The 12,663-nt window shown below is 57.7% G+C and overlaps 6 protein-coding genes across 6 annotated transcripts; 3 read left to right on the forward strand and 3 right to left on the reverse strand.

Moving 5' to 3' along the window:
• Positions 1 to 1,199: 1,199 nt before the first annotated feature.
• On the forward strand, positions 1,200 to 2,342 carry VDAG_02008 (uncharacterized protein; the record flags this gene model as incomplete). The annotated part of the gene is made up of 2 exons (XM_009658037.1): positions 1,200 to 1,699; positions 1,754 to 2,342. The coding sequence occupies 2 exons, from the start codon at positions 1,200 to 1,202 to the stop codon at positions 2,340 to 2,342; spliced, it is 1,089 nt and encodes a 362-aa protein (XP_009656332.1).
• Positions 2,343 to 2,680: 338 nt separating this feature from the next.
• On the forward strand, positions 2,681 to 4,470 carry VDAG_02009 (lariat debranching enzyme; the record flags this gene model as incomplete). The annotated part of the gene is made up of 2 exons (XM_009658038.1): positions 2,681 to 2,734; positions 2,791 to 4,470. The coding sequence occupies 2 exons, from the start codon at positions 2,681 to 2,683 to the stop codon at positions 4,468 to 4,470; spliced, it is 1,734 nt and encodes a 577-aa protein (XP_009656333.1).
• Positions 4,471 to 5,027: 557 nt separating this feature from the next.
• On the reverse strand, positions 5,028 to 5,649 carry VDAG_02010 (uncharacterized protein; the record flags this gene model as incomplete). Its single annotated transcript, XM_009658039.1, has 3 exons — positions 5,028 to 5,047; positions 5,101 to 5,240; positions 5,459 to 5,649. The coding sequence occupies 3 exons, from the start codon at positions 5,647 to 5,649 to the stop codon at positions 5,028 to 5,030; spliced, it is 351 nt and encodes a 116-aa protein (XP_009656334.1).
• Positions 5,650 to 6,493: 844 nt separating this feature from the next.
• On the forward strand, positions 6,494 to 7,517 carry VDAG_02011 (GTP-binding protein rho4; the record flags this gene model as incomplete). The annotated part of the gene is made up of 3 exons (XM_009658040.1): positions 6,494 to 6,793; positions 6,859 to 7,062; positions 7,128 to 7,517. 3 exons carry the CDS (start codon positions 6,494 to 6,496, stop codon positions 7,515 to 7,517), a joined length of 894 nt encoding a protein of 297 aa, XP_009656335.1.
• Positions 7,518 to 8,031: 514 nt separating this feature from the next.
• VDAG_02012 (uncharacterized protein) lies at positions 8,032 to 8,352 on the reverse strand (the record flags this gene model as incomplete). Its single annotated transcript, XM_009658041.1, has 1 exon — positions 8,032 to 8,352. One exon carries the CDS (start codon positions 8,350 to 8,352, stop codon positions 8,032 to 8,034), a length of 321 nt encoding a protein of 106 aa, XP_009656336.1.
• A 390-nt stretch (positions 8,353 to 8,742) lies between these two features.
• Positions 8,743 to 11,423, reverse strand: VDAG_02013 (aldehyde dehydrogenase; the record flags this gene model as incomplete). Its single annotated transcript, XM_009658042.1, has 6 exons — positions 11,268 to 11,423; positions 10,778 to 11,177; positions 9,684 to 10,698; positions 9,103 to 9,254; positions 8,976 to 9,038; positions 8,743 to 8,904 (listed from the first exon to the last, which is right to left on the reverse strand). Exons 1-6 carry the CDS (start codon positions 11,327 to 11,329, stop codon positions 8,743 to 8,745), a joined length of 1,854 nt encoding a protein of 617 aa, XP_009656337.1. The 5' UTR covers positions 11,330 to 11,423.
• Between the last annotated feature and the right edge of the window lie 1,240 nt (positions 11,424 to 12,663).

The following is a 12,663-nucleotide window of genomic DNA, read 5'->3' on the forward strand; positions in this document are numbered from 1 at the left end:
ACTGACCCTGACATGACTTACTCACTCTGCTCTTCTATGGCTCCCAATCCCAACCCATGTGTATATCTCCCAGAAGTCACCAGTTACAGTACTGAGATGTGGCCGGGCTGGTAGGGACCGAGGCTTCGAGATTGCCCTAGAAAGTGGTACATAAGCCATAACTCCGGATATACCTCGACCTCCTACCTATCACTCGACCGCCGACTGTTCCAACCGGGAGATCTCTTTCCTCAGCTCTACACCATCGCTCTCGGGGCGGGGGGAAAAAAAATCGGTGATGAGGGTGGTGAGGCCGGCTACGCGCGAGGCTGACTTGGGGCGGCGAGCTGGGTTGAAGTTTTGCGTGGGGATGCTCGGTGGGAGGCTGTCGGTGAATTGTCGGAAGCGATAAGATAAGTGACTTGCTCAAGCTTCGCGCTGGGTTGCTAGCTGTGCCCAGGCAGCTTCCATTTTCTAGCTGTACCTTGCACCGAGGCGTAGAGAGCCTTCGATTGCAATGCGCATTATATCGACTTGGCCATGTATTGAACGAGAAAAAGTGATTCGATCCTGCCAGTTGATCAGAGTCATACTCGGCATGGCCGTAACACTGGCATTGTTCGTCTTGGCTCGATGACGACTCATCCAAAATCCTGGCCCATCGGCCCGTGAACAAGCATCCATCACCAGGAATACATTCAAAGCTTCGTCTCTGCAGGTGCAGCATTGCTATGCAGCAGTAGCGTACTCCAGTCGTTACGTTACTCACCAGTCAATCTATTCTGGTCATGCGCCAGGCAAAGTCTCCGGGCAACCCCTGGAAACGAGTTCAGCTGGTCCTCAGAGGCGCTGGCGGGCCAATCGACAGCGCCCGAATCGCTGTGCTTACAGTGGGCGTAGGGGTAGGGAGGGTGGTTCCGTCCCTGGCCGTCCCGACGACGATGACTCCTTGCCCGGAGCCAGCCGATGTTGCGCATGCGCGAGGACTACTCGGGTTTGCTTGGAGTTGGAACACTCAGCTCGTGTGCGCGAGGCCTCAAGCTGCACAGGCGTCGTTTCTTACAAGAAGTGATGTCCAGCCCATCTTGGAGGAGCTGGAGGAGTTGGAGTCACTGCAATACCAAAAGGAGCCTTCACCCAATACTGTATTATCAGAAAATAATTCGAAGCGACCCCAAACTTGTCACCTTGACTGAAGCGCACTTCGACACTACTTCGACATGCTCAACCTCCAGCTTTCCTACAGTTGGCTGTACTGGACACGTCCGTCAGGAGAGACGCCTGATGCCCCAGCCGGCTTGGAACGGTATTGGATCGAGACACCCTCTGGTAGGCTCGAGGTCCTCTCGAACCAACCAGCAGAACCATCAAAAGGCAAGATTCCCATAGTCTTCGTCCACGGAGGCATGGGCAGCGCCTGGGTCTGGACCGAATACATGCAGCACCTCGCCGAGCACAACGTGCCCTGCTATGCCGTCTCCTTGCGCGGCCACGGCAACAGCTGGCACCCTTCGTACCTGAGAATGGTCTACGGCACAACGAGGAGCCAGCTGGCGAGCGATGCCGTTGCCGCCATTAGCTGGGTACAGGAACGCCATGGAGAGGAGGCGCTGCTCGTCGGGCATTCCAGCGGCGGCGGACTCCTCCAAGGGATCCTTAGCGCGCAGCAGGTGCACGCACAGGGCTTGGCCTTGCTAGGAGCTGTCCCGGGCTTTGGATCGTGAGTGAATACCGTGCTCCGATGGCACTTTGACATCTGGCTGATGATGTACAGATTTGGTGTGTACCTCAATTGGGCGAGATTCGACCCTCTCTTCGTGATCCGCATGTGGCTTCAGGGCGGTCACTCGAATTCGCCCCTTTCGCATCCGCTCCTGACCAGGCGGGCCTTCTTCAGCGATGATTACCCCACGACGAAGCTTATAGAGTTCCAATTGCACTCGAACCGCTACGAAAGCTTCTGGTGGCCGTTGACGATGATGAGGCCATTCGTCAACACCGAGAGCCTCATCAGTTCCATTAGGGGCTGGGGCAGCAGCGACCGCATCATGGTCATGACCGGCACTCTGGACAAGCTGATGACGCACGACATTATGGTACAGCTGGCCGACACCTACCGCAAGTCTGTTGGTCGACTGGTCGCGGCGAAAAAGCTAGATGCCAAGGTTGACGAGGTCAAGACGATGGCTGGAGTGGGAGGACAGGATGACGAGGGCCTGGGTGTGCGGCTGACCTGGGTCGAGGGCGCAGGGCATCATCTGCAGAACGACTGGAGCTGGAAGATAGGAGCGGACAAGCTGTTGGCGTTCCACGAGCAGTTGGCTGCCAAGGGTGAAATCAGCGAGGGCTATCAAAAGGTATAGCGTTCCGTAGGTGCCTAGGTATGGGAGGATGAGTAGGTTGCGTGTGCCTTGGGAGGCCTGTCGGGCGCTTGTTGGTTTGTGTTTATATTGTAGCGAAAATACCCATCTCTCCTTCTCAATCTATAGCAAGTGCGGTCCAAAGCTGAGAATTGTGCCTTTCTAGAATTGTAGTCCAGATGCGAAAGTGCTGTGCCCCGAGGTGTGTCACAGATCGGTTGTCAAGTGCGTGCAATCAAGCAAATAAATTTTGGTGGAGCTCCCACGAACCTGCCTTGCCTGCCTTGCCTGCCTGTCAACTCAACTTCACAACATCCCCCGACGTGCCCGGCAAGCGCATCATGTCAACACAAACCTTCGAAACCCAAGGCGTCCGCGTCGCCGTCGAAGGCTGTGTGAGTTCTTCCCTCCATCCTGCTCACAAGTCGAGCAGCCGTCTGACGACCTGCAGGGCCACGGCACGCTCAATGCCATCTACGCCGCGGTTGCCAAGTCATGCGAGGCGCGCGGCTGGGACGGCGTCGACGTGCTCATCATCGGCGGCGACTTCCAGGCCGTTCGCAACGCCGCCGACCTGACCGTCATGTCGGTCCCCGCCAAGTACCGCGAGATGGGCGACTTTTGGGAGTACTACGCCGGCGCGCGCACGGCGCCGTACCTGACGCTGTTCGCCGGCGGCAACCACGAGGCGGCGTCGCACCTCTGGGAACTCTACTACGGGGGCTGGGCCGCGCCCAACATCTACTACCTCGGAGCCGCCAACGTGCTGCGCCTCGGGCCGCTGCGCATCGCCGGCATGAGCGGCATCTGGAAGGGCTTTGACTACCGCAAGGCGCATCACGAGAGGTTGCCGTTTGGCGCGGATGACGTCAAGAGTTTTTACCACGTCCGCGAGGTTGATGTGCGAAAGCTGCTGCTTATCAGGGAGCAGGTCGATGTCGGCATCAGCCATGACTGGCCGCGGGCCATTGAGAAGTGGGGAGACGAAAAGGCGCTCTGGAGGATGAAGCCCGACTTTGAGGCCGAGTCGAGAGACGGCACGCTAGGGAACGTTGCTGCCGAGTATGTGCTCGACAGACTGAGGCCACCGTACTGGTTCTCGGCGCATCTGCACTGCAAGTTCTCCGCGCTGAAGCGGTTCGATCTGGGGGACGCTGGCGCCGAGACAAGGGATGGTGGCATCAAATCTGAGACGCAAGCACATGGAACAGCATCTGCTGCTGCTACAACGACTACAGTGGCGGAGGCGAATCCAGAGGAGATTGACCTCGACGACGACGATGATGACGCTGTTCCCACTGCGGCTGCGAGCACTACAGCAAACCCAAACGAGATCAGCCTCGATGATGACGACGACGACGAACCTGCCCCTGCGGCACCAACTATCAACCCCGAAGACACGCCAAAGCCCGTCAGCAACGTCTCAGCCGACCTTCGAGCCCAGCTTCCTGCCTCGTTTGCCGCACCGAAACCCCAGCCCAAGACGACACCCGGCCAGCCTGTGCCCGCGACAATCACGAACAATCAAGTCCGCTTCCTCGCGCTCGACAAGTGCCTCCCGCGCCGCCACTTCCTCCAGCTCCTCGACATCCACCCCCACGACGGCAGCCCCGTCGCGCCGCCGTCCACGCCGCCCCAACACCCCGGCCGCTTCCCGCTGCAGTACGACCCCGAGTGGCTGGCCATCACGCGCGCCCTCCACGGCGAGCTCACGATCGGCGACCGCGCAGCCCACGCGGCGCGCGACCGCGGCGAGGCGCACTACGCGCCCCTCATCGACGAGGCGCGCGCCTGGGTCGGCGAGCATGTCGCGGCCCTCGACGTCCCGGCCAACTTTGTCCTCACGGCGCCGCCGCACGACGGCAGCCCGAACTGGCGCAACGTGCCGGATCAGCCGTTTGAGTACACGAATCCGCAGACGGCGGCATTCTGCGAGATGCTGCAGGTGGAGAACCTGTGGCACGCCACCGAGGACGAGAGGATGGCGAGGAAGGCAGAAGGACCGCCGCCGCCGAGCGAGAGGTTCGGGGGTGGCTTTCGCGGAGGGAGAGGCGGTCATGGTGGTCGGGGCGGCGGACGAGGTGGGAGGGGTGGTAGGGGACGGGGACGCGGGCGTGGGAGATTTCATTGAGTGCTTGAGGAGTTCACAGCAGGGCCCTGGCTATTTACGGAACGGCCGGACGACGCAGAGGAACCCATTACAAGGGATTCACAAGCAAATGTGTGTAGCCAACAAAAGCGGGAGAAAAGTCAAAGCTCGCGAGAGTAGTAGTCTATTTGCTATCCCACCTGATACAGCGTTCAAAGCTGTCTACGAATCAAGATATGTAACCCCTCAGAAAAAAACCCAAACCCAACGGAGAGCTTGTGCTGGGCAGAGTATGGGGGCTGAATTCATCTTCCAAATCTAATAGACGTTCGATCCACGGAGCAATGAAGAATCGAACGCATATGCTGAGATGGGTCCATGTCACGGGGAGAGTTTGTGGGAGTAGCCGGAATGGCGAGGTGCGAACAACCAAGAGGAAAACGAAGAGTGCGTGTTCGCCACGTGCAAAGTCGTCAAATCGTACATTCGTATCGTATGTGACCGCCCACTGGAGCAGCCGTGCCAAGCAGCAGCGCTGTAGGTCTGCCACTCCTAAACTCCAACTCCGGGTGGAAAAGCAGGACCCACGAAGGGCGAAATCAAATGCCAGAGTTTTGTTCTGCTGCTCGTCAGATGGGACAGTCCCGGGATAGGGAGTCTGAAAGAACATACTGTCCAAGCCAAGATAGTCAGCTGCGACTAGCAGCTCAAGACAGAGCTCGACGGGTATGTCCATGTCAGGCACGTCCTCCCGTTCGCGATACCTGTACCAGTACTGAAAGTACTCGCAGACCTTTTCCAGCACGATGCCACTGGTCGTGTCAGTCGATGTCCTCCCGGGGAGAAAGGCACCGCGAGAAGGCAATGGCGGGCAATGTTGCGTCTCAGATCAAGTGTACGTGGAAAAAGACTTTTCATGCAGACCGCTCGAGAACGTTGTCGATGGTCTTTCGGAAAGCACTCGGAAAAGCGTTTCATCAAGGTGGCGCGCAAGGTGACGAGTGAAGGACAGAAAGCAGTAGAGACTTACCTGATCTCCGTGAAGACACATCTCCCCGAGACTGCTTCCATGAACTGGCTGCGGGGATCCAGCATACCCTTGACGACCGGGCTGATCATGACGGCCTCGCGGAGCAGAACAAACTCGTACCCATCGCCAGACACGAGAGTCACGTACTTGTTCTCGGAGCCGTTTTTGCTCTGAGACAAGTACGAGGCCATCGTGGTGAAAGAGCGTGCGTGCTTTCCCTTGTGTGCGGCCAGGTGCGCGGTCCTGATGGAGATGTGTCGTCTCGAAGTCTTGAAGGAACCTGCTCCTGACGATTGACACTGTGTCTGGGGGTAGTCTTCCAGCAGCAGCTTGGAGAACCGAGTGAGGTGGGCGTGATGGAGGAATCCCAGAGAGATCGCAGTTCACGATGGCGACTTTTTTCTTTTGAAGGCGGAGATGGATGGACCCAGCGCACAGACCACAAGAGCTATGGGCAGGGTCACGTGGCCTTCCTCTCTGCCTGAGATAGATTGATAACGCAGGTTCCTCGCGTCACCGTGGCGTCGTAGCGTGGCTAGTTGCCCGGTCGACATGTTTACCACATGCAAGCAAGGCAAGTCGTCAACCTCCGCACCTGCCCCTGCCTTGCCAAACTCCCTTCAAGTACCTTACACTGCACCGCACCTGCTCTGGAGGTCCCGTTCAGCTTTCCTCATTTCGCATACCTGACAAACACCCACTTCGCCCACGCTGCCTCGTTTGCTTCACCTTTGCGAGAAACAAGAGTCAGCCTCACATTCCAGCCAAATCACACCCCCCTCTCTCTCAGTAGCTATTCAGGGTCGCCCGCTCGCCAGTAGCGCTATCCACCACGTTCGAGTCGTCAACATTCCAACAAGCCTCTCTTTACCCACGTTAAGCCACCGCAATCCTCCACCAAGAGAGTCGCAGCTCTGCACTTTGCGCCACCGCTTCCCCGAGACAGCCAGGGCCCTCTCAAAGTGAAGCAATTCGCTTCAAGGAGGCTAATTGAACCGGGAGACGCAGTTTGCGCTTGACCCAAGTCGCGCGGTCATGGCGTCTACGCAGTATCGCAACTCGTACTACAACAACAACAACAGCACCAGCAACTACCTGTCCACCGAGAAGTACGACGATAGCCACAACAACTCGTCGGGCGCTCGCCGCAACCAGCGTATCAGGAGCAGTGACGGCACCGTCAGCACCACCATGAGCTCCTCCACCGGCCGTGAGTCGGCCGCTACGCACCTCACCGAGGGCCCCGCCTACTCCAAGAAGATTGTCGTCGTCGGCGACGGTGGCTGCGGCAAAACATGCCTGCTCATCAGCTACAGCCAAGGCTACTTCCCAGAGGTGCGTCACTCGGCTCGTCATTCACCTCCAACTGCGATCGCATGACTGACTGAGTATTACTGCAGAAATATGTCCCAACAGTGTTCGAGAACTACATCACCTACCCCACGCACCCACCGACCGGCAAGACGGTTGAGCTCGCTCTCTGGGACACAGCCGGCCAAGAGGAGTACGACCGCCTGCGACCCCTCTCTTACCCCGAGACCGATCTCATCTTTGTCTGTTTCGCCATTGACTGCCCCAACTCGCTTGAGAACGTCATGGACAAGGTACGCCCTACTCGAAGACTCTTTGCCACTCGTATGGACATGACCAAGCCGCTAATGCAACCCAGTGGTACCCCGAAGTCCTCCACTTCTGCCCCTACACACCCCTCGTGCTGGTTGCGCTCAAGTCCGACCTCCGCTTCAAGAGGACGTGTATCGATATGCTCAAGACCCAGGGCCTTACTCCCGTCACGACCGAACAGGGCCAGACCGTCGCCAAGAAGATGAATGCCCAATATGCCGAGTGCAGCAGCAAAGAGATGACGGGCGTTGACGAGATTTTTGAGAGAGCCATTCTCACTGTTGTCGCAAACGACCGGAAAAACATCGAGGCCCAGATGGCCACCGGTGCGTCGTCGTCATCAAATGGCGGCCGCGCCAGTGCGGGAGGCGGAAGCGGTAACATCCCCGGTGTGGGCGTGCCGAAGAAGAAGAAGAGGAGCTGCAAGCTGCTGTAAGATGAGAAACGTGGAAGGCTCGGGCAAGGGGATATCAGGATATGGGACTCTTTTTTTCATCTTGTTTCTGTGTCACGCGAACAAACAACCGCCAAACTTTGGGGCCAGGCCAGGGGCCAGGGGCTCAGGGAGTAATGAATGACTTTTTTCATGACAGGCTACGACTCTCGAGCTTGAGCGACTTTTGCATTCGTATGCGCTGTTTGATCTGCCTGCATGGCTGTCTTGGTGATCCGGGGGCACACTACTGCGCCGTGACCCTACATCCTGCCTTTTGTGATCGATGCTCCTGTCTAAGATGGATGTGGAGTTGACTATTCGACCCAAGGGCAGCAACTTTCCGCAGTGCTGCTTCTGTGGAAAGGGAGAATGAACAGAGCACATGTAAGCAACATCCCAGATCATCTGCTTAGGCACACCGGCGGGTATGATGACTTGGTCGGCAATCCTGTTATCAAAGATTCCGTCGCATATGTGCGCAACATAAAACCAGAGCACTTCTTAATGTCTGGAGTCAGAGGTCCTTGTCAAGGTAGGGGATGCATTGAGCAAGGTATCTACTCCACGTGCATGTCACCGGCCCAGGGGGTATCATCCAGGTGTACCGCATCCCACTTGCACTTTGGGACCGCCCCAGCACCCCGCACTTCATGTGTTGTACTCGATGTGACTTGTGATCCCGGGCGAGCCTCTCGATACAGCCTTTCTGCAGCAAGTCAAGAGACCGCGCCGACCAGGTTGTCGACTTGGCGAATTCCTTGATAATGCCTCCCTGAGCTTGGCGGTGCACCTGTGGCACATATGGCGACTGGTAGTCTGATGTCGAGACATGCATTTTGCCCAGGCTCAACAGGAAGCTTGAGAAGTCGTCTCAGACATGCCGCTTCGTCGTGAAGAACAAGCCCGCCCGACCGGACGTGCCATTGCACAGATGCCGTGGTTCAACTTCCTCAACCTGGCAACGCCACACTCGAGAACCATATCTCAATACAATGGTGTGCCTGCACAGGCTTCACAGTCAACATACTGAAGCGGTGAGGCAGGGCTCAGTCCACTCAACCAGGACATGGCTCGAGAACGGGATGACAACCCGCTCATGGGCCGTCAGATCAGGTGGGGACATCCAGGTCGTTGGGCCAGTGTCGTATACCCAGTGCCGGCAATGGATCCCAGTCCCAGCAGGCGAGAGCGTTGCGCAGGCGGCCATGTCTGCACGCCGACACCATTATTGCTCGTCCTCGTCGTTCCTCTGGTCGTCTCGTCGGCTGGGACTCTCGTTGGCGGGTTTACTGCCGCTTTTGCTACCGTTGTCATCAGCCGGCTCCTTGGCCATGACGTTTTCGAACTGCGACCACAGGGCTTCGACGGAGGAGAACTCGTTGCCAACCTGGGATGACGTAACGTTAGGATCAGATCACACATCGAGCAGATTAGTCTTCGGGGGACTTGGCTACATACCGCAGTGACAGCCTCGAGAGAGCGGTTCAGCTTGTTGATGTTGGCGAGGACATGCTCGAAGCTCTGGTCCGGGACCGTCGAGTCAGATGCGAGCAACGCTGGGAAGGGCCTGCGCGGCTGAACGTACCATGGCAATCTCCCCGATGAGAACCTCGCGCTGCTGCTCAAAGTACGTCTTGTCAGGGCCGCCTATCTGCGAAGCTGACCGCTGATGGTAAGAAGACATGTCGGCGATGGCGAAAGTGCTGAATCGAAGTCGGCGCTCGGTTCCTTGGCCGACTAGAGTGTGTTCGCGTCAGAAACGCGAACCTCCATGAAAAAGGCTCCGCCGCCAGCGAAATGGAGAGCGGGGTTTGGCGGGGCACGCGAGCACAGTGTCTGCACGACCCGTTCCGATGTCAACCGGCACCGTGTTACGCTTCGGTGGGTAGAGAGAAAACCTTCCGCACTCTACCCCTCTGTGCCCCCCACCTCGGTGCATCACGTCGCGAGCTTGTAATCATCACAGGCAACGAGCCTCGGTGTCATGTTCATCTGCTGGTGTCATTTTTCGACAGCTAGTCTTCGTCAACTCGAATGTACATGTCTGGCGTTGCACAATCTCAAAGCCCCCAAATCATTTTCATATCCCTCATTAACTTGACCGTGATCCGGTGAAAATCAAAGCTTAAAGAAAACAGAAACCCAGATTTGCTTAGTAGATTGCACCGCCCAGACGAATCGCCACAGACTTGTTCTGAGTGTAGTTGGACAGGGCGGCCTCGCCGAGCTCGCGGCCGATGCCGGACTCCTTGAAGCCACCGAAGGGAACCTGGTGGTGGAGCATGTTGTAGCAGTTGACCCAGACAGTGCCGGCCTTGAGCTGGTTGCTGACGCGGATGGCTGTGTTGAGATCCGTGGTGTGGACGGCAGCGGCCAGGCCGTAAGTGGAGTCGTTGCCGAGGGCGATGACTTCATCCTCGTCCTTGAACTTGGCGATGGCGCACACGGGGCCGAAAATCTCCTCCTGCATAATCTTCATGTCGGCCTTGACGTTGCTGAAGATGGTAGGCTGGATGAAGTAGCCCTTGTCACCGTGACGCTCGCCACCGGTCTCGACGGTGGCACCCTCCTCCTTGCCAATCTTGATGTACTCCATGATGCGGTCGAACTGCAGCTGGCTGACCTGAGGGCCCTGGAAGGTCTCATCGTGGAAGGGGTCGCCGACCTTGTTCTCCTGGGCCCTCTTCTTGAAAGCCTCGAGGAACTTGTCGTAGATGCCCTCCTGGACGTAGATGCGAGTACCGGCGCAGCAGCACTGGCCGTGGTTGTAGTAGATGCCAAAGTTGACCCAAGAGATGGCCTGCTCAATGTCGGCGTCGTTGAAGACAATGTTGGGCGACTTGCCGCCGAGCTCGAGAGTGACCTTCTTCAGGTTGGAGGCGGCAGCGGCCTTCATGATCTGGCGACCGACAAGAGTGGAACCAGTGAAGGCGACCTTGTCAATGTCCATGTGAGAGGAGATGGCGGCACCAGCAACCTTGCCGAAACCGTTGATCAGGTTGAAGACACCGGCGGGGAAGCCGGCCTCCTTGACGAGGTTGGCAAAGACGAGAGCGGACAGAGGGGTCTGCTCGGCAGTCTTCATGACGACCGTGTTACCGGTGGCCAGGGCGGGGGCGATCTTCCAGGCCAGCATGAGGATGGGGAAGTTCCAGGGGATGATCTGACCGCAAACACCAATCTGAGGGACAGATGGGTCAGCAAAACAATGTCTCGAGCTCCTGAGAAGAGGGGGGAGAGAAGGGAAGGGGTGGACATACGGGCTCCTGGCGGGTGTAGTGGAACATGTCGGGGGCGACATCGATGGTCTTGCCCTCGATCTTGTCGGCCCATCCACCGTAGTACCTGATGCAGCCGACGACGGCACCGACGTCGCCCTTGGCCATGGTGATGGACTTGCCGTTGTCGAGAGACTCAACGGCGGCGAGGAGGTCAAGGTTCTTCTCGACGAGCTCGGCAAGCTTCAAGAGGTAGATGGACCTCTGGCCGGGGGTGGTCTGGCGCCAGACACCGTTGAAGGCCTTGCGGGCAGCGGCAACGGCAATGTCGACATCCTTCTCCGTGGCCTCGGAAACGGAAACGATGACCTCCTCGGTGGAAGGGTTCACGACCTCGAAGGTCTTCTTGTCGACGCCCTCAACCCACTCGTTGTTGATGAACCTGTGACAGTCCAGTTAGTGTGCGTGTCGCGGCAGATCAATCGGACGTCATGAGGAGCAGTGCATCATGCGCGAGAGCTCGAGGACTTACAGGCCGGTGGGCTGGGTGTAGGTGCCGGTGACGGGCGTCTTGAGCTCGGCGGAGAGACCCATTGTGAAGATGTGTGTGGTGGAAGGGTGGTGTAGGGTGGTTTGGTATAGTTCGGGGTAGGAGCTTCTGCAACAGGAACGGGGTATATTGGTGCAGAATGTAAAACAGGTGAGAACGAAACTGGAAATGGAGGTTCAATGAGGAAAGGTTTGTAAAGGAAAGGTAGGGGCGGAGGCGAGTTGTTATACTAAACAGTCCAGAGCGGGGTGGAGTCTGGATCAGAGCTGTGACGATGGAAGTTGCCTTGAGGTCCACGCCTCGCCCACATTTACCAGGCAAGGGGGTGACCTACCTGCCAATGCCAGGTGAGGCCGAAGACGATTCGGGATTGATGCGACAGCACCCCGAGCACCATGCATCAGCGACCTACTTAGTCCCGTGGTGCGGCGGGCCATTCCTGGTCCTCAAATGCCCGTCGTGCCTGTTTGCCTGTGGACGTACATGGACTTCCATCCAACCTTGTCAAGGTTGGTGGGCATGGCAATGGGCGATACAGCCAAGGTATTGACGAAGTGCCAAAGGCGCACAGAGGCCGGTTCAGACCGATGCCGTTCGTCCTGCACACACACACACACACCCTCCTCCAGCAGAGCAGCACAGTACAGTACCTCAGTACCTAAGCGCCGGGTATCCAAGGTGCTTGACATCGAGAACCAGTTGCAGCACCGCGCCGCTAGCCCGCCAGTGTGTCGCCCCAGTGACAATGAAAGTGGGAGCGGGATGGAGACCTGACGCCATCGCAAAATGCGAGGTAGGCGCATCCAGACGACGGGTATTGTGGTTGGAATGAGGTCAATGGCGGGGTAAGATGCGTCCCCCCGCTGCATGAGACCGGCGAATAGCATCCGGTAATTTTAGTGCAGATGTGGGGCGAGAGAAGTGTGGTGAACGCTAGAAGAAGCGTAGTTCGTCCTGGTGCCCACGACGCCCCTCCTTCTTTTGGCGTTGGAGACGTGTTTGTTTTTTTAGTCGCCCCCGTTGATTTTTTTTTTGGGGGGGTTCCCGTCCAGCCCGAAGGTGGGCTATCATTATCTTTCGATGATCTTGCGCACACTCGTCAGCCCCTATGTACTTGTCGCATTCACAGCTCTTGTCAGGGTCGTGCTCGATAGGTTCATCGGACCTCCGCGCTCAGGAGACTCCCAAGCCCGAGGTGCTCTCCAAATTTGGCGCTCGTCACTGATCAAAACCCTTCTCCCCGACGGGCAATTACGAGAGGCCACTGAGATGCTTGGCCAGCATCACGGCACGACTTCAGTCATATGGCGAATGCTCGGAGCCGAAGTGGGCGACCGTGTATACTGGCCGTGCGTCGCGCCCGTTACTGGAGATTTCG

This window comes from Verticillium dahliae, genomic scaffold, assembly GCF_000150675.1.
Source record: "Verticillium dahliae VdLs.17 supercont1.3 genomic scaffold, whole genome shotgun sequence".
In the NCBI taxonomy this organism is placed as follows: Eukaryota; Fungi; Ascomycota; class Sordariomycetes; order Glomerellales; family Plectosphaerellaceae; genus Verticillium; species Verticillium dahliae.